The sequence below is a fragment of the Tetrahymena thermophila genome, assembly GCF_000189635.1.
Source record: "Tetrahymena thermophila SB210 genomic scaffold scf_8254582, whole genome shotgun sequence".
Lineage (NCBI taxonomy): Eukaryota > Ciliophora > Oligohymenophorea > Hymenostomatida > Tetrahymenidae > Tetrahymena > Tetrahymena thermophila.
The window spans coordinates 76,308-98,029 of record NW_002476353.1 but is presented as its reverse complement, the minus strand read 5'-3'; the positions used below and the strand labels follow the sequence as shown (position 1 = coordinate 98,029).

Sequence of the window (21,722 nt, the reverse complement as noted above, 5' to 3'; positions counted from 1 at the left end):
AAGACAATAAATTATAAAATTTATTGATAATTTTAATAGAGTAACTAGAAATAGTTTCTGAGAAAAATCATTAATTACAAATGCAATTTTTTTACTTTTTAATACACTTCAATTTGTAGCTTTAGATATTTTAGATTACCTAAGAAATTCTTATTAAGATTTGATTCTTCTTTATCTAAGTCTACTAAACAAATAATGATTAACAACTTAGTTAGAAAGTTCTTCTTTTGTAAAGCCCTCCCAATTAAATTAATTAGCCTAAATATGTTAAAAAATTAATTTTTCTACCCAAATAAATTAATATATTACCTCATTTATTTGTTTTGCATGCTTATCTTATTCTTCTTAAATTACTTTTAAATCATTATTTATTTCTGATTTTTCTACTTGATAACAGTCTCCTGCTTATTCTACTTACTGAAGAAATTTCTTCATTACTCCTCTTTAAACAGTAAGAATATGATCAGATTTTTATCTTTTTTTAAGTAAACAATCTTTAATAAAAAAAATATTTAAGAACTTACCTAAAGAAGGTATTATGTGAATTAGATCTTAATGAATTATTTTATATGTTTTAGATTGATTAATCTAATTTATCATTTTTTGGAATATATTTTGCTTATAATGAGCCATTTAAAATTGAACTACTATTAAACCCTTCTTACTCCCTTCTTTCTCTTTCTTCTTATATTTTCTATACATCTTCTTTATAAGAACACAATATTTTACTAACTTATCTTGAAATCTTTTCTAAGCTGTTTTATGGTTTTCTAGTTATGGAACTCTGTGAATCTGTATCTATATATTCATTTAGTAAAAAATGAGAAAAAATATTTTAATTTTAATTTACTTTGATACAACTTGCTTCTTAATTCGCTTGATGCAACTGCTGCTAAAGATTTTACATCATCCACTGTTGAGGATCTAGCTTTTTTTTTGAAATCTATAAACTTTGATTTTATTTCAGGTACTTATTAATGTTAGATATAAGCTTGATAATGACGTGGAGTACCTACTATTGAAGAAACCACTGAGCCTTAAGAAGAATTGCTTTATGATTATATTTTTGATAATGGTAATATCTTGTTTGAGTTACTATTCCCATTAATATTTTCTGTTAGAAAAAAGTTTTCATTTGATACCAAATTACTATTTTGGTTTTTGGTTTCCTTAGCAGTTGGAGATAAAGGAGCTCCTTGTCTAGATTAATTATTAGATATATTTGAATTCGTTAGAAGAAAAGATTTTCTGAATTCTTTAGTTATTTGCTTTTTAGAATCTAGAATAATTTAATCAGTTTTTCTCTTAAAAGTTTCATAATATTAATTTTGAGGGAATTTCTATTAGCTTTATCCATTAATATCGTATTATGATTCCAAAATTTTTTATCTGAATTCCTATTCCTTTTAAGATTCAATAATATTTTATTTAATTTCTTCTTCCCTTATTTTCATAGCTTTAGATTTTTTTTATTTAATCATAAGATTTTTTAGGTAAGAATGCAAAGGACCAGGCAATTTACTCCACTCCAAACAATTTTCATCCATAACTTCTATTTTGGTATCGTTATTTAGAAAACTTGTCAACTTCTTAAAGAAAAATTGTCTCTAATTTTTAATTTAGCTAGTGTCATAATTTTTTTTTATAGAATTTAGCATATTTTCTTTAAACTTTAACTATTAAACCCCATCTTCATCTTCCAAATAATTATTTTTATTTAACTCCTCATTAAGCTAGCTTACTCTTTCTCTTATTTTCAGAATCTCTAAATTCTTTTTAAAATCTTTGTTCTCCATTATATTCATTTCTTAAATTTATTGCTTAAGATCAACAAAAGTCTTTAGTCCCTTGAATTCGGATATATTTTTCTAAAATAGCTCTTCTTTACTCACTTTTTAAAGTCTATACTTCTAGCTTAGCTAATTGTATAACTCATCTACTCTTTATCTTTGTGATTTATTAGATTTCATCTCCATGTAATTTTACTTCAATTTAGTAATATTGAATTATTACTTTTGTGGCTTTAGTTATTCTATTTCTTTTAGTATTTAAGAATAGCTACGTTTGAATTTAATAGTTTTTATTTATTTATCATTTTTAAGTATTTATTAGTTATTATCTGCTTATGAAGCAGAGTTTAATAATTATGAGTTACTAGCTTACAATATATTAGTAACAGAGTTTGAACCCCTTCTCCGTCTCAACTATGGAGTTTATTTTACTTAAGTTTATTCATTTTATAAATCATTTTTAATTTCAGCCATACAAATAGTTCGCTAAATATCTAATTTTTTTATAATTATTAAGTAAGCTGAAGTTATTTTTGAAAAATCATAAATTATAATAAATTTTGTGATGGATAAGTATTGTTAATTAGCTTATTTTAGCATTAAATGATACTATCACAGATACTAAAACATAAATAATAAAATATTTAAGAAAATATTTATTTGATTTAAACAAATAAAAATAATGTAACACAAATTTTATATTTTAACCAATTTAACAATTAATTTTAGTTTTTTCAAAATATTGAATTCTGCTTAAATCCAGAATAGCTAGAAATAACTGAATCTTTGCTTATCTTAGGTAATTTAGTCGTACTACCTGTTAAATTATTAACACTATTCTAGTTTTAAGATCTATATGGAGTTTTTGGGGAATCCGTCATATAATGGTTTGGTGAAGTTTTATTTTAAATTGCTTGTGAAAAACTGTTTTTGGAAATAGAGTTTGAATTTGAATTTCCAATTGCAGTTTTATTCTAAGGGGTTGCACTAGAACTTTTATTTTATTGCTCTATGAAAGGATTTAATTTTTGTTTTGTTGGCTTTATTTCTCTTCGATTTCCATATTTATTTGTTTTGAATCCTATTTTACTAAAAAATCTTGCTAAATGTGGACACTAATCTCCGCATCTCTGATGAATGGTTAACACTTTTATATAGAAATGTTTGAACTCATCATATGAAATTTATGAGTTTTTAGGCTTATTGTAGTATTTGCGGATTAATTCTTTAATTTGAAGAGCTCCCTAAAATTTATTTGAATTATTATCAAAATGAAAATTATTAAAAAAATAAAATAAAAAACCTTATTATCTCTTTGTTAAAGTTTTAAAAATATTTTTTTGATTGTCGACTCTGCTAAAAGATGTTTATCATCCAATATTTCGATTTACTTTTCATCTATTTCGTCATCATCTTCTAATATCTTCCCATTTTTATCATATTTTATAGGAGAAATTTCATTAAGCCTAAGTTGATAATTATAAATAAACTATTAAAAAACTAATTAAAATGCTTACATCAACAACTCATCTTCGTTTCTATTAAACATATCTTAGCTAGCTTAATTTTGCTTTTAGCTCAATTCATATTATTATTTTTATACTCTTTCTAGTTCTTACTCTTATTCTTATTTTTCCTTTTGCCTTTATTAAAATTACTGTTTTCTCTCCTACAATTGGTTAGCTAAATCCATTAAATTTAAGCTGATTCCATTAGCTCCTTAAGGGGAGTTTTCATTAAAGTATTTTTATTATATACCTTCAATCTTAGAAGGGTCTACATCTAGTTCATAAAGAAGTGCCTCAACTATTGGCCACAATAAAAATTAGTCTGTTTAAGTTGATTATACACTAAAATCATGAGCATTATTATTCTTATTTGAATCTATTAATTAATATATTTTAAATTTCATCTAAGCAAAATGACTAATTTATGATTTTCAAATTAAAAAACTAATAAATATACTTAAGTTTGTTCTACTTTTTTGTGGATTGTTTGTATCTTCAAAATCATCTACCTCAATCTCCTCAAACTTTGGAACCATTTATTTTTTTTTTACAACTCTTTAAACTTTTTATTTATTACCATTTTCATCAATTATTTCTTCTTCTTCAAGCACTTCGATTTCTTGTTCTACCATAACTTATCTAATTTATTTTTTCTTTGGTTTCATTTAACCGTTTTAAGGAGTATCTCTATTACTGTTTTATCCAAATGAGTTGTTTAAAATATTTTCATCATCTATTCTTTATGCTATTTTTTAGATTACCTATTTTATTAATAAAAGTTTAAAATTTTTACAAATAACTTTTCTAAATATACCTTTTTTTTCACTACTTAAGGTTAACCAGTTTCAGGATTAATAATGGTTTCTTCGATTTCGACTTCCTTTTCTTAAATTTTATAATTGTCTAATTATGTTTTAGGGATAGCTATTTTCTTTGTTATCTTTTTTATCAGTGAAATTTTTAATACAGTATTTCATATTTTATTTTTAAATTTTACTTTTTTCTAAATAACTTTAGATTAGCCAGTTTCTGGATCAAAAACTAATTCCTCAACTGTTTGCTCTTAGTCAACAAATTCATAATTTTAGTCTAATTTACTTTTAGGTACTGCAACTTTTCTCAAAACCTTTTATAAAAAATAAGTATTTACTCATATAAATAAATTAAAAATACCTTTTTTTTAATAATTTTCTATTATCCTGTTATAGGATCAACAACAGTTTCTTCTATTTCATGTTCTTATTCTACAACTTCTAGGTCATCTACATTTGATAATTTCTTTTTGATCTTTATAGTTTTTTTAACCATTTTAGGAACTGTCTTTTTAACAACCATAACATTTCCATGTTCATCAACAACCTACTCTTCAATTTCCTCAAAACCATCTTACTCTTCTATCTTTATTTATAATGAATAACTATTTATTTTATTAAATATTATATTTCTTAATTACTTCTTTTTCAACTTCTTCAAAAAAGTCGTCTTCATTCATAAAAACATTATCTCCTAACTGTTAATTACCTTCAAATAGTTTAAGAACAACTGGTTTTGGTTTTTCTCTATTCGATAATTAGACTGAATCACTTTTCTAAATTTCTTTTTATTAAGGGTTTTATTTATTTATTAACTGATTTTCAGCTATTTTTTCTTCAACTGCAAAACTATTTCTCCCACTCTAAAATTATTTCTTTTTAGGAGTATTTAGACTACTATTGCTATTATTATTTATTGCCATATTTTTTTAATTTATTTAATTGTTTAAATTTATTTATCCTCTGTTGGATGGTCTTCTACTATCGCTTGCACTAGGAGCATTACTTTAATTATTAGAAGTATTTTTAGTTACTTTATCCGTTTTTTTCTAGTCATTTTTATTGCTGGCTGTAGCATTACTGTTTTAATTTTTTTAATTTTTCTACTTGACTACTGGAATATCGACTTCAATTTCTACTTCTTCTTCACTTTCAACTTAAATGGGCTCCTTTATTTATTATCATTTTACATAAATTTAAAAACTAAAATTATTAATTAAAAATTGAATTACTTCTATTTCGATTTCTTATCCATTTTCATCTATGATTTTCTTTTTTTGCATAACAGTTTTAATGACTTTTTATTTTACAATCCTCTTCTCTTTTCTATATGTGACTTCAGTTTATTCTTCTTCTATATTTGTTAAGCTAGATTTGTTAGAAAGTTTAGCAGCTTTTTTATTTTTTTGATTTGGATTCTCTTTATCACTTATTTCCTCTGTTAAAATATATTAAAATAAGAAATATATTTCAAAGTTGCTAAAAATTACATTAAGATAATTTAGACAAAGATTATTTACTTCTTTAGTTCATTTATTCTAACTCTTCAAAAGTCTTAACATTATTAGATTTAAATTGATTCATCATTTATTGGATATATCGCTACCTTTCTTAATTAATTTCACCATTTCCATTTGATGATTCTAAATATAGTTATTAAATTTTCATTAAAGCTCTTTTTTAGTCTTCAGCAGACATACCAGAATCCATAACCATCTGACAAAGAACCTACATATTCATTTTTTCTTATTCATCAACATTTTTTGTAAGCTAAGATATCCTCATTATTTCATCTCTAAGCATGCTTAATTTTATTAAAATAAATTCATGAACAACCAAATTTAAAAAGTGTTAATTTTTATTAGAAAGCAATTATTACTAGTTTTCTCTTTCAATATCAATAACTCTATCTTCAGTTTTTTTGAGTTTTTGTTATATCTTTTCTCTCTACTTCTCTTCTTAAATTTTTTATTCAGCTAGCTTATCTTGTTGATTCTTCGATTTTTCAATTTAAGTATATAATGACTTCTTATCAACTTCAGCCTTATTCAGTTCATCCTTTGTGTAATTGATTTCATTATTCAACTTATTAATGTCCTTATCTTTAAAGTCAACTTAAAATTTTAGATCTTTTACCTCATCTTATTTTTTATCTAGCTCATTTATATTTTCTTCTACTTTATTTTCAAGATATCCTACTCTTTCTCTCAGAGATTATATCTCTTAATCTTTTTTAACTTATGTCTTTTCTTTATTTCCCTTTTATTTTTTACTCTTAAAAAAATGTTTTGAACCAAATGATCAAGTAATTTTTAATATAAATACATTAGAAGTTTTTTCGGGTATTGCTTTTCTTTCTTTAAGCACACGGTTGACAAACTCTAAAATTTTATGAGCGGTTTCTTTCTAAACATCTACAAACTCAGACTCTAAATATTCTTTTATTTAATTTAATTCTTCTTCAAGGTCTCCAAGCTCCTCATCTCTCACATTTTCTCCTTTTAATTAAATATTTTTATCCAGTAAATTTATAAAATTTATGTAATCTTAAATCACAATTTGCTTATTTATAATTAGTAGATTAATTATCAAACAAAAATTTTAAGAGTATTTTCTTGTTTAAGGAAATTAATATATTTACGAGCAAGCATTTAATCTGTGTCAAATTTTTTCTTTTATAATGCTTTTGCAACTTCTTTAATTGAAGAAGACACCCCTGAAAAGTTAAGTTTTATTTCTGTTGTTGATTTCAGATACTTTGTTATTTCTTATATGTTTTCTTCTGTTTCTTTTTATATTTAGCTCAACATATTTTCTTTCTCAATTCTATCATATTATAATCTTGCAATCCTCAAATCTTCAGTTGTATCAGTGGATTTATTCACAAATATTTTTGGCTTTAAAATTAAATTTGAATTAATACATTTTTAAAGATAATAAACTTTTTAAAATTTATTTTAAGTAAAATACCCTATTATCAAATTTCTTTTGTATTCTTTTAGCCATTTGATTACTTTTCTTGAGTTAGTGCTACTTTATTCTATAATCTTTTAAACTTTATTTGTAAATTGTTCCATTTGGTGACTAGATTTATCCTGTCCCTATCATTTTAGAGTTCTCTTCATTAATAGTATCATTGAATACGATAGGATTCTCAAAATTTAATACAACACCTCCTAAATTAGCGCTTTAAAGTAAATCGTCCAAGAGATTAGGATAGTTTTAATTTTATTTATGTTAAAATTATGTCTGCGAATGTTGTGATATTTATTATATAAGGCCAATCTAATTAATTGGAGTTGGCTAATTGTCTTAATTTTGCAAAAGTGTATTTAGTTTTATCCTCTCTATTTTTGGAGTTGGTGATGAGTTATGACTATAAGGAGAGTAATAGTTTTCTGAAGGTTAATCTACAATTTTTTTCATTTAAAATAAATAAAACTCTTTACTTTGAAAATAATAAGAAATATTATTTTTTAATTAAATCAGATTATATCAATATTATGGTAAAATACAATCAATATAGCTTCTCAAAATAATTTTTGATTAGCTAAACAATGAATAACAAACAAAAATTTTTGATATAATTTTTTAATATTATTTTGATTTAGAATAATTACCCATAAAAAATCAAATAAAATGTTTATTTGCATTCATATAAAATATAAAAAAAGATTTTAAATTTTTGTTTTTGTGTTTATTTTATCTAGTAGTAAAGATTTAATTTAATAAAATAGAAATTAGGCCAACATCTACTTAATTTTATCATTTTTTAAAAATAAAATTTAATAAAAATAAGAATATTTGATGGTTTTAAATTTTATAATTAAGTTTATCAAACTCAATAAAATTTAAAATTAATCAATAAATTAATCTCAAAAAAAAATCTAATATAAATTATTAAAATTTAATGTTCAATTAAATTTATTTTTTAATGAATATTAGAAATGACGGAGAAATGAATAAACTAAATGAAAATAATTATATTTAATAATAATTTATTTTTTTAAATGAACAAATTAATTTTTATAATTTCAAATATATTAAAAATTTATCAGTATTAAGATATATGAATATTAAATTTTACAAGTTTAAATTTATTGTTAAATTATTTATATAATTATTTCATAAAGGATTTTATTGAATATTTTCATAATAGAAAATAGAAATGCAACTAATATTTACTTATTTTTATCAATTTTAAACATATTTAATTAATTTTAAAGTTTATAAAATATCAATTGATAATATAAAATTAATCAAGATATTTATGTTTTACTGAAATAAAAAAAATGTATTATATATTTATAAAATTTTAATATAATGTAAAATTATATATTTATAATCATGATTAGAAAGGAGCTGCTGAATTATTAACCTTGTCTTGTAATTAATCATGAGAAGGGTCCAAAGCTGCAGGATGAACCTTTGCAGTCTCTCTTTGTGGAGCAGCTTGATCTACAGAGTGATCAATTTCAGCGCTTTGTACTGATAAAGCCTTTCTTTTTTGGTATCTCTTATAAGCAAAGAAGCCAACAACTGTTATAGCTACAACAACTAGACCAATAATAACTCCAAGAATAATAGCAAGAGTGTTATTTGAACTAGAAGAAGAAGATTATTAGACAATTGCTTAGTCTGGGTTACTATTTTTTCCATAAATACCTCCATTTGAATCTGTGGATACCATAACTTCTGAAGCTGTTACATAATAGGTGTTTGGATTAAGTCCAGGAACTGAATTAGAATCCAAAGCTGCCTTAAGCTTATTAGCCCTATCATTAAGGTCCTTAAAGACAGTTGCAGCATCCTTAGAAACTGAATCAGTAGGTTTATTTGTAATATCAAGTATTATTTCAAATGAGGATTGTGTATTAGCTGGGTTAGAACCTTAAAGGAATCTATTTTGTTAAGTATTAGCACCAACAACTTTGATTCGCGAGTAATCAGCTATTCCTAAAAAGGCCGCAACCTTAGAAATAAAGCTAGCCTTATTAGTTTCAGAGAAGAATTCTTCAACTTTTAAGACTACCTTAACACGAATACGAACAGTATCTAATACTTAGACACGTACAAGACAATCAGCTCTACCATTGATTACAAATTATACAGTATGAGTTTACCAGTCATAAATATTAGCACCACATATATCAGCCTTTTTGGAGAGGTCAACATTGTCAGATACTAAGTAAGGATCAACTACCTTTCCACCATCTATAGAAACTTCGATGTTCATAGGAACTTGGTATGTGTATGTAAAAATTACCCATTTATCAGCTTCACCTATATTGTCATTTGTTCTTTATTAAATTCTGTGGAAGATATTATAAGGATTAAGTCCGTTATACTCAACCTTATATATAGTACCAACAAGAGCTGTTGCAAGATATCTATTATCTCTCAAATTCATAGGCTCGTTACCATCCCATGTCCATTCTCTAAACAAATTAATCTTATTCTTGTAAGTGCCATCAAGAGAAGTTACATAAACAGGAGCAGTAGATCTTTTATTGTGATCTGGAGCTTATGATTCCCATTCTAATTAGACATATTCTGTACCTGAGCAAGAATAAGCATTATTCCAATTTTTCTAGAGTTGACACTTATTTGTTGTTATTCCATCATTATGGGAAATAGCTGTAGAAGGAATACCCTTGAATAAGCTTCCAGTAAAATCAACATTAAGAACATTTTCAGGTCCAGTACACAAGAAAAGACCACAACCACCAAACCAACCATTCCAAGCAGGATTAGGAGACAAGAAATTAAAGTAAGCTTCTGTATCACAATTAACGCAAGAGACATTAGTATTATAAGTACCAGCAGTAGCATCGGAGGCACCTGGATGAGTAGCCATCATAAAGTTATTACTACAATTTGATAAGTTAGCATCAGTATATGTCTTCTTAAAGTTGACATATTTAACATTTGTTTGGTACAAGGAGGCATCAAAAACTTCTGAATTACAAATAACATCAAACGCAAGAGGCATAATCTTGAGAGGGAAATCTTCACCACCCTTAGTAACAACCAAATTTTGAGCACCAGTGCCATTTGAGCATACTTAAGCTTTTTCTTTACTATCATATGCAGTTGGATCATTAGTAATAGCCACACCATATAATGCTGAGTTTTTAAATTGGCCTACATTATGTTAACCTTCATTAGCAAAACGTAAAATTACAGAACGATCCGATTCAACACCAAGAACATGTTCAATGACAATTCCAGGATTTTCTGGATTAACCAATACACCTTTTGTTGAACGAGCAACTGCTATTTTACCAGCCCATTAGCAACCTAAATTATTTCTTTTGAACATGGCACCCACTAAACATGTTTATACTTAGTTTCCATAGACACCTACCCTTGTTGTAATTTTACCAGCATTATCACAGCTAGTATGAGGTAAAACAGCACAAGGACCTTCAGAACCTTAAATCTGGTTATTGTTAATTAAAATATTATCAACTATTGGATCTTATGGAGATAAGAAGTAGATCGCAGTATTCATATCATATAACATTCCTATAACATCATAAGGATAGTCACGTTTACGTGCAGCAACAAAACTATTATTAGAAACAGCTATATTATTAACATTCTTAATTCTCATTAAAATGGGACGGCCATTATATAAACTTGTATTTATAATTTGAACATATGAAGATTCTTCAATATTAACACAATAGCCAGGACAATTGTGAATAGCAGAATTATTTACTTTGCTCACAATTTAATTTTTATCATCAGAACCTAATTTTTAGAAATCAAGACCACCTCGAACTGAATCAGCTTGACCACAGTTATCCATTTCTACACCATTCCAATTTAAGATACCTCTCATATGAAGTTATTAATCATCTGGAAGTGCGTTACCATTTTTGTCTGCAACAATCTACCAATAAAAATTGAGAACTCGACATCCCCATGCTATTCCTTAAGTAGGAGTAGAACCTATAATTCTAATGTTACGAGATAAGTAAACAACTTGAGCACGGAGATCTAATTATTAAGTATAAGAGCCCCATGTTTCAGAAAGAGTTACACCACTTGCACCATAGTGATAGTACTTTGAAGGAGCACTCAAAGTTACTGTGTTACCAGAAACAGCAGTAATAGTAAACTCTTCATTCTAAGTACCATCCAATTAAGTAGGAGCTATAGCAATTTTATCACCAACTTACCAACCAGTAGTATCTGAAACATTAATTGTGGTAGAACCTGGGTTAAGAGGATTAGTTAAACGAGCTACTGTAGAAGCGGGAGGATTACCAAGCAAAGTAAAGTTACCAGTATTAAGAATGACCTTATTACCAACTTCGATTGTGTTATCAACAATGAATTGAGTCTATTAATCTCTATTCCCTGTAAGTTTTATTGTCAATTTTTTAGTGTAAGGACTTCCAGCAGTGGCACCTTCTGCAATAAAAAGACCACCCTTTAACCATATTGCATCAGCAGATATATTAATATTTTAAGTATAATCAATACGCAAATTACCTTAAACAATAATTTAGCTGAATTGAGTCAAATCTTAATCAACTAAAATTTCCCAAGGGCAAGGAATAACTAAAGTTGTTGCTCCTACTGCATTAACAATATCACCATTAATACCATCCACCTTTATGCCTTACCAAGATTTAACATCACTAATTTTTCTAGGTTAACCATCTTTTATGCATTATCCAGGAGGTAAAGGACATCCAACCTTACACTTAAGTGCATTAACATCTGTACGTTCTAAGTATTAATTTGTAGTAGCTTTAGTTCTACCATTACCATTTAAACAGAGGTACATAGCTTTACCAGTAACATCGTTGTACCAATCTCCATGCTAACAGTTTAATTTCTTAAGAGTATCTAATTTAGCAGTATTTTAATCATTTGTAATATTTTTGTAAGGAGAACCATTCTTATTAGCAACCATTGAGAATATTTCCCACGTTTCTCTAAAATCTGAGTAAGGGAATCTTAATAAAACTGTATCAGATGCTCCTGTGCCTGTGTGGTATGGAGAAAGTTAAACAGAGAAATGAGTAAAATCTATCTATGATAATTCCCATTAAACTGAAAAGATTTGACCTGTAAGGAAAGTACCAACAAAACCATGTGACAGATCATTAGCATGATTTTTAATATTTACAGTCTTAGATATATAGTAATCAGCATCTGTATTTCCACCCAAAGGATTTCCGTTTGAGTCGCATGGTTTAACATAAAGAGATTTAGTTAAAAGATCATCTAATTTTTCAGGGTTTGAAAATTCTATTCTTACTACTTATTAGGTACAAATAACACCATCATCCCATTAGTTATTCTCATCACTTGTAGTAGCACATGCAATTTAAGATTTGAGATGGGGACCTGAAGGTGTAATCCATGAAGGTTTTCCTCTTCCTGATAAACTGCCATCAAGATCTTAATAGATTTCTCTGCGCCAATTTTCCCAAAAGATTTTATTAGAGTTAATATTAGCATAAGATATATCAATAAATTTGGTAAGTTTACCACCTTATACCCATTTCTTGAAGTTCCAGCAGAATGAACAAGATTAGAAAACAGTCATTTTTTTATCAAAGTTAGCAAAGTGTGTACTTTCAACTCTAAAGCCATCTGTACGAGGAGTAATTAAACCACGAGTATTTTCAAGGTCAGAATCATCAGCAGGATTACCAAGTGATTTTCCTACAATTAAGGAGTTTCTTAAAATTACTTCCTCATCTGTTCTATTAGTAAGATAAACATTGAAGCCAGATTATTTATTATCCAGTAAAGAGAAATTATCAAAGATCATATTTCCTACTTCTTCAGCTAAGACACCGTCTTCATGATTTCTGTATGAAACAAAATTTTTCCATGTGATAGTGAATGAAGGGTTATCAACGAATGGATTAGGTTTTGAATCATCTCTATATGGAGAGCATGGATTTTTAAGATTAGTCAAAACAAATATTCTCAAACCAAAACGATCATAGGAGTGAGCAACATTACCATCGAACTTACCAAGAGCCATACCTTGAGGGCAAATATCATTTCTAGCAGATGGGCCATCAGGGTGTTCTTTAATTTCATACCAGAAACCATAGAAATCACCTCCTGCAGCTCTGTTATTAACAACTGTATTGAGAGGATTGGTAATCCAATAAGAAGCAGCAGTGATATCTGATTAGAGCATTGACCATACTTATCTTGTACCAATAATAAGATTTTCTTCAATTACATTATTAGTTTCAATACCATCTTCTAAGAAAATATTATGTCCAGCACAATTGTATCCGACATTATTCTTAACATGAAGATAGTGTGTGGCATGAATTGTAAGAACTCTTGCAAATGAGTCGTGAACTGCATTACCTTCGACAATAGAACCTGAAACATCACCAACCATGTGGAAGTGAATTGGATATCTACCAATAATAGCTGGCTAACCTGTATGTCTGAATTCAGTGTGTCTAATACGGGCACTTGCCTTAGAACCATGAAGCATTAAGTGAGCACCATACTATGTCTAAATAGATGAATCATCACCTTCATAAACAACATTACGAGTAAGAAGACCAACTTCAGCTCTCATATTTACTAATTTTCTACCTCCTTGATAGGACTCTCCAGTAATGCTGATGTGCTATGAAAGAAGAGGATCTAAGAATGAGATGGTAACATATTTTCCATCACCACTCTTTTAAACATTTGTTATAACACGACGTTCAGCATGGCTATGAGCAAAATCAGTTGATGCTATAACAATTTCTTCTCCAATTTTCCAATCAAAGCCAGGATCTTTAATGAAAACTTAAATGCTAGTGTCTCCTATTTTAGCAGTCTATGAAAGTTCAGTCCAGGTGACTGGGCGCAAGGCACCTTAAATATCCAAGCTACCATTATATAAAGAGAGACCTTTATTACCAACAGTAGGGAATTATTTTTCATCTTAAGTACCATGCATAGTAATTCTAATATTACCAGTTACAGGAGAAGCTTAAGTACCAATAATGACTCTACCTTATTATACTAATATATTATGAGCTTCAAAATGAATGTTTTTGTCATTTGCAAAGATAAGAGATGCATTATCAACTACAACAGTATTGAGAACACCTACATATGGAACATCAACAATAAGATTTCTACCTTTTGTAACATATACTAAATCGCCATCAATAGGAGCAAAATCATTACCCCAAGTAACTGGATTAGACCAAAGATTACCATAGTAATAATAAATTCCATTATTAACAGCAGAGTAGGAATCAATGGTTACAACTAAAGAGCTTTCAGCAGTATTAGTTTTTTTTCCTGTAGTACAAGTAATAGTACTAGATGATAAACTAACAGTTCCACATTCGATACCATCAATTAAGACTTTAATAGTTGCAGATGGAGAAGGACTTCTATCTAAATTAATAGTGATCTATTTTCCTCCACTTACATCGCCATAATTTGGTGTTACAGAATTAATTAAAAATGTTTTATCTTTGTCATATACAACATTAGAGCTAGCAGAAACTGAAGGGGAATTATTAACAGAAATAGATACAGGACAAGTTAAAGTATTTCCCACTTCAGTAATAGCAGCTTGCTTCCAACCGAAAAGCTCAATTTCAACTAGTTAACATTTAGATAAACCTGATGCATCATAAATTCTAAATTTATTATAGGCTGCTTTCAAATTGTTTTGTAATGTGCTATCTGTAGTAGTTGAAATTAAATTATCAACTAAGTACATATTTTTACCAAGATGGAAATCTGTTCCAATAGTAAGTAGATCTTTCCAGTTAGAGCCATCTGTACTTCCTTAAAATATAACACCAAAGAATGCAGATGCATCTATAACACCTTGAGATTTAGGATATAATTAGAATTTAGTTAATACTACTTATGTACTACCAAAATCAAATCCAGCAAAGCAAGAAGCAGAATTTGAACTTGAATAATAAAAGAGGAGGTCTCCATCATTTAGGTATTAAGCATTGCCTACAGGATCATCACCAAAAGTAGTGAAACCATTTAATGGTGTATTATTATCAGCTACAAATTTATAATCTTGTCTTGAAGAAGTAGTGAAAGCAGCAGGTGTGGTGACTATGAGTGTTGTGGAAGTAGCGCTAACAACATTTGCTTAATTTCCACAAATTGTCACAATGTTTTATGCCAAATCATTAGTATTAAATCCAGATCCTTAAATAGTTAAAGATTAACCACCTGCATAAGAAGAGGTAACTTAAGTGGAAGTTAGATTTGGCAATTTGATTACAACTTGATTATTTGAGATAGTTGGATAATTATTAGATGCATCTAATAAGTAGAGATTATATGTACCTGCAGGGGCAATACTAAATGAAATTGTAGCGCTTGTTGACGTCTTAGAGCTAATGTTAGTTGAAAGAATTTAGCTTTTAGTATTTTAAGGATATGATAAATAAGCTTTTTGCAAAGAAGATATTCCAGTACCTTAAATTGTGATATCAGTTCCTGAAACAGTAATACTTGTTACTGCCCATTATGCAGAAACAACTTAGAAAGTATTTTCATGTTAAATCCAAGGAAGGGAACCATCTTTTTAAAGAGGGATAAGGGGGCTTCTAACTGAAAATAAGTTATATCCACTACCAACTTTAGTTGGAGGAAGCCTAATAGTAACTTAGCCAGCAGGGATATTGTTAGAAATAACTTCAGCTTTTATTCCATTAAATTTAAAAGCTGGGTCTTAATCAGGAAGGTTACCTGACATTGTAAGCGAGATTTCAGCACCTGCACTAGAAACAGTATATAGTGAGGCAGGGCTCAAACTGTAAGTTTTTTCATAAATATTAACAGTAAAAGGTGAACTATCACCTGTAGATTGACGAAGGACAACACTGTAAGTACCAAAAGGCAAGTTAGGAGTTGTATAAGTAACTGCGGTTGATGTAACAGAATTTATTGTTACTGAGGTACTTTCATATCCTATAAATACTATCTAAAAGGCATTTGGCATAGTAGGGATATTTGTACCTGAGATAGTATATTAAGAATTATAACCTTGATTATTGTTGTCTATACTTGTTACAGCTATACCTAAAGAAGTATCAAAAAGTAATTCCGGTTTAAATGGTGTGTTTTTATCTACTTTAGCCTATGCCAGTAACTTACCCCAAACTTAAACTTAGAAAGTAGATGAAGTGCTTCCATTAGGGAAATGAGGGAACATATTTGGAAGAGTGCATGTTATTTGATTTGGAGTAGCATCTGTAATGAGACAAAACTCTGAGTCATTTCCAGCTCCATAGTTAATTAGTACTTAATTATCTGGTTTATTTGTTGAGAAATTAGTACCTTTTATTACTAATTGAGCACCTCCAAAAGCAGATACTTTATTGATACTGAAAGAGCTTATGATAATGTTATATTCTAATTTATTATTAGCTCCAGTAGGATTATTGCTACCAATGCCTACTTATACAACTCTAAGTTAGTAGTTACCGGGTATACCACCTCCAAGAAGGATTTACACTTTAGTGTTTTCTACACTTACAATATTTACTTGATATTTTGCATAAACTAATAATACTCCTGAATCATCAAATTAATCTAAGAAAGCTACTAATTTAGTCTTGTCAGTACCAAAATTAGTACCAGTTACAGTAATTAAAGTCTTATCTACAGGAGAAACAACAGTCTTGTCAATATTAGTTATTGTTATTGCATTTGAGTCATCTACTTTTATAGTTTTTGGAGTTGATTATATTTTTTAATAAGTTACAACAACATTAACTGTGCCAGGAGTAAGTTTGCCTGGAGTACGAATAACAATTTATTTATTGTTAACTGATAATATTGTAGCAGGTTTTGAATCAACTGTAACCAATAAATCAGAAGTTAGGGAAGTAGGGAAGAAATTACCTGCAATAGTTACATCAGCTCCACCAAAACTATAAACGGTGTCTGAACTTAATGATTCTATAATTGGAGTAGTTTATTGAGGACTAACTGAAGTAGAGAGAGCAAAACCATTTGATTGATAGAAAACTTCTGGTTTGTAAGAACCAGCTACTTTATAAGGATATTTGCATGTCAACTAATTTGCCCAAACATCAGTAGATTTATTAGTGATGGCACATTAAACTCCATTGTATGTTACTACAAAATTTGATATTTAAGGAGTGAAAGGTGCAGAAATTCCAGTTATTTGAAGGGTTGAAGTCTAATCATCAGTAAAACCTGTAAAGCTAATAGCTTTGTCATCAGCCAAAACATTAACAATAAGTTGCTAGTTAGTCAAAGAAGCAAGAGTTAAGACATCATTAATCTTAAGAGCAGCATAAGGCTAAGTGGAACGTTATGTTAGCAATTCATTTTCAATTGCAGGATAATATAAAATAGAGTTAGATGCTTATCTAAGAGTATCTACATAAAGAGTTGCCTTTCCAATTTCACCACCAAACTTAGATTCAGCTTGGATGGGTTCAATCAATATTGGAGTTTAGATTCCATAAAAATCTAATACCCACTAAGCGCCATCAGCAAAATTACCTGTACGAGAGGAATCAATATTTGTAGTATTGAGAGCTTATTAGAAAGCATAGTTTAAGTCCCAATCTTGTATGTCAAAAGGAATATCAGGGCTTTTGTTTACTTAAAGATAATTACCATTCACCTTAATTCTGAAAGTACCTGATAAGCTACCTCCAGGTGAGGTAATAACAGTAAATACAGGAGAATCTGTAGTTGAAGGATCAAATTTGAAAGTAGGTTAGACTTAATTACGGTGTTCTATAAAAGTAAGTTCCCAAATAGAACCAATCTTGTTTTTGCTGCCATCAAGTATGTCCTTTTAGACGCATGTAGTTCTGACTGCGTTATAATTTGAAAAATGCCATTATATCTAATTACAAGTAGTATCTCTTCCATACTATTCATTAGTAACAACCCATGACTTGGCCTTACTTTTCAATTGAGCACCGAAAGGATCGATAAAGTTTATGCTGAAATAAGTCTTTTTAGCGATACTTCTATCTTTGAAAGTGATGGTAACAACTTCTTTAGTATATTAGTAATCAATCCTTATTCTTGAAACTTAACTGACTGAGTTGATATAAGAATTATTATCTCCTTTAGGTGTAGGTATTCTTACTCCAGTGCTATGATGGAAACTTTTAGGATTACTAGATAATGCATATATTTTGAAATAGTAGGCTTATCCTTATTTTAAAGGGATAGTAAGATTGTCTGAAGTAGATTGTTAGGAATCGTATCTTCCAGAGTAAGGTGATCTAATTGATGTATATTACTTTATTTAGGTTACTAAAGTCATTGTTTTTTCATCAGTGCTGTCACCGCTTAATTAAAGATAGAAGTAAGATGTGTATGATGATGATTATTAGAATTAGTAATTTCCATCTCTAGGGGGGTTAAAGTAGCCAGTAAAAACAAAGAATTATCTACTTTGATCATCTTAGTCTGATTGTTAATTATATTCTGTAGTAGGAATTATTAAATCTTGAGCTAAGTTAAGCGAGGAAGGATTAGTTTTCAGTTGATTAATTAAAACATTAATATCCCAACTATCAGTGTTATAAATTTAGAGACGGACACCAGAACCAGATTCATAGCGGAGTGTATTATCAACAGTGGGGTTTGAGAGACCTGGAGGTAACTTACAAGTCAATTAAGAATTTTAAATGCTTTAAATTTAGCATACAGAATTGTTCCAAGTTACAGAGACGTTAGATCCTTCTAATGGGAGACCGGAGGCATTTATAGTTATAATACCACCTTAAGAAGTAATTGATTAAGGATCTCTCTTACCATTTTATTAAGAAACAATTTATACGTCATAAGGATTAGGATTAGTTGGAATTTTAGTAGAACGCACTGTTGTTAATCTACTTCTATTGAAGGCTTTTCCAGGCTTTGAAATAAATGTAGTTCCATAGAATCCAGCTGGGTGAGAGTAATCTATTTAGCATGTCAATGAGCTGTATGAATCTCCACTATAAGGTTCATCTTCATTGAGACCCAAATTAAATCTATCACAAAGTAAGCTTCCAATAAGCATTTTATCTATTTAATTTGTGTTTGCAATTTTAAAATTACCCCACCAATTAACATCAACTTTAGGGAGAATAGAACGAGGTATGATTAAATCAACAATAGGTGTCTTAGATCCTGAATAAGAAAAAGTACATAGAGAAGCATCGCTTTATGCACATTGTGAATCACTTCTATTCAATACCTTAACTACAACAGGAAGACTCAATTGTTTAGTACTATCATAGGCAGGAGTTGTAATACAAGTGATAAAAACTTCGTTGACACCCATTTCTATAAGTTATTTTTTTATAAAATTTAAATTAGTTAAAAAAAAAGTATTAATACAAAAAAACTTTAAAAATAATAAATAGGTTTAATTTTTTAAATTGAAAAATTAAGAACAAATCAAAGAACTAATTAATTATTTTTCTTAGAATATTTAATTGTAATATAATTGAAATAATTGAAAAAAAAATATTTCAAATTAAATTAAGTTTAGATAAATTGATATAATAAATTTTATTTAATAAAAAAATATTTTAAAATTCTACCTGGTACAACACAAGGATATGGTCCAACGAAGATGGAATTATTAGCTGCGTTATGTGAATCATGGCCAACAATTTTTATGTAAAGTCTAGTACCACCATTAATTGAGCCTAGTCTTTAAAAATTTTCTGCATCAATTTAAGTGGAAACTGAGAGAATTCTCACAGAGTCAACATTAGCTCCAATTTCAATAGCCATACCTTTTCAAATAAAATAATATTTTTAATATTAGAATTATAAGAAAAACTTAAAATAGAAGAATTAAAGTAGACAGCTTGCTACACAATCATATTCCTTAATTTTAGTCAAAGTTAATTTACATGAAGTTGCAAGTATGAGCAAGATGAGTCCAAAAGCTTTTGTAACTCTCATTAGAATACAAGCAGTGGATTTATAGTAGTTATGAATAGTGTAATATAAAACTTATAATTTATAAGTGTTATTTTTAATTTTCAGTGTTTTTTTTATTCAAAGTTTTTATAATTACTTTTTATCATTAATTATTTATTTATATCCAACATCTTCACTTAATGTTTTTATAGTTTTTTCTAAAGTTTCAATTATTAAATTCAATGGTAATTTTAAATTATTAATGTTTATGGATTACAGTTGATAAAATTTAGTTATGAATTTATTTGCTTAGATCATATATCCAATTCTGTTGATTGGATTTCCTATCTAATTTACTTCTCTTTACTTATTTAGTTTTGATTTTTATAACAAATGTAATTCATGATTCGAGAGGCAGGTTTTTTACACTTTATTGATTCGACAAATAGGAATTAAAAATTGTCTATTTCTATTCACTTTTATTTCCGAATTTCACAGAAAAATTTGTAAAGCTCACTGGAAATGAATATGTTTTAATAAAATTCATATTATTAAATTTTTATAGAAATATTTCCATAAATTTAACATATATTAATTTAAGAGAAAAACCTATCTTTAATAATATTTCATTAATTATCATAAAGATAAAAAATATGTGATATTCTGTATTATTGTTAAGCCTTCCATTGATAAAAATTAGTAGCAAAGTAATTTTATATTCTTATTTTGAAATTGGTTTATGATAAAATTAATTAAAGAGTGATTGGTAATATTTGAATTATTTGAGTTGTTAGACAAAATACCTTAATATATACCATCGAGTTTAATAATCCCTTTCCACTTTAAATAATATATTAAAGGAAACCTTACATTAAAATAAATGTGAAATTCATTGAGGATGAAATATTAGAGAAAATTGATTATGTGATTAAATTCCATCTAATCTATGCTTGAGCTAATAGTAAAAAAAAAAAAATAGCAAACTCAGATTAGCAAATCTGTTTCTTAGTAAATTAGAAAAATCTACTTGTCAAACATACATGAAATATAGAAGAAAATATATTTTTAAGAGAGCAAGTATCAAATACCAATACTTATATTTGAATGGTATTAAAAAAATCAAGTAAATTAGTAAAATCATATTGATTAAAAGATAATTAAATTAAATTTACCACTTTTAATGATAAATTTTCTCCCCAATTAAATATTTTCCACATATTAAAATAATTCAGGTTTTAGTAAAAACTTCAGCTCTAAACCTAATATTATAATCATAAACCTAAATTTTAAGATTAGTTCATAAAGAATTGAGTTTTAGCCACTATGAATAATTACACGTAATCTGTAATAAAAGTAAATAAAATAATCTATTTAATATTTTTAGCTGGATGCCTCTCAAGTGACAATTAAATATTAGAGATTGTTTTAGATAGTAAGTCAGGTGAATTTTGAATAAACCAAGTAATTAAAATTACAAAATACTAAAACATCACTAAATTAGCCATATGGAAGAGTTACAGTTTATTTCTCTTAAAGAATAAATGAAGAAATAACATGAAATTTAAGCTAAAAAAATTAATGTTTTATTCATGAATTCACCTAAATTGTTTTATGAAATGATGTAGATAATATTCCTTTTGGTTAAGAAACATAAAATAAAAAAATTATGGAGATTTCTTTACCATACATGCTATATTGTTTGATTATTACATTATTTA

General features: G+C 27.7%; 3 protein-coding genes across 3 annotated transcripts; all 3 read right to left on the bottom strand. All coding sequences in view use genetic code 6, as the record gives it.

The window, feature by feature from the left end:
- Positions 1-108: 108 nt before the first annotated feature.
- Positions 109-2,264, bottom strand: TTHERM_00138570 (hypothetical protein; the record flags this gene model as incomplete). The annotated part of the gene is made up of 4 exons (XM_001019839.2): positions 109-258; positions 310-475; positions 525-798; positions 851-2,264. 4 exons carry the CDS (start codon positions 2,262-2,264, stop codon positions 109-111), a joined length of 2,004 nt encoding a protein of 667 aa, XP_001019839.2.
- Positions 2,265-2,524: 260 nt separating this feature from the next.
- On the bottom strand, positions 2,525-7,551 carry TTHERM_00138580 (hypothetical protein; the record flags this gene model as incomplete). The annotated part of the gene is made up of 14 exons (XM_001019840.2): positions 7,081-7,551; positions 6,752-7,007; positions 6,436-6,608; positions 5,990-6,384; positions 5,601-5,914; positions 5,343-5,548; positions 4,752-5,279; positions 4,472-4,696; positions 4,296-4,424; positions 4,113-4,238; positions 3,756-4,059; positions 3,308-3,674; positions 3,094-3,256; positions 2,525-3,034 (listed from the first exon to the last, which is right to left on the bottom strand). Exons 1-14 carry the CDS (start codon positions 7,534-7,536, stop codon positions 2,525-2,527), a joined length of 4,152 nt encoding a protein of 1,383 aa, XP_001019840.2. The 5' UTR covers positions 7,537-7,551.
- A 904-nt stretch (positions 7,552-8,455) lies between these two features.
- Positions 8,456-20,171, bottom strand: TTHERM_00138590 (IPT/TIG domain protein; the record flags this gene model as incomplete). The annotated part of the gene is made up of 4 exons (XM_001019841.2): positions 8,456-19,416; positions 19,677-19,874; positions 19,995-20,096; positions 20,162-20,171. 4 exons carry the CDS (start codon positions 20,169-20,171, stop codon positions 8,456-8,458), a joined length of 11,271 nt encoding a protein of 3,756 aa, XP_001019841.2.
- Between the last annotated feature and the right edge of the window lie 1,551 nt (positions 20,172-21,722).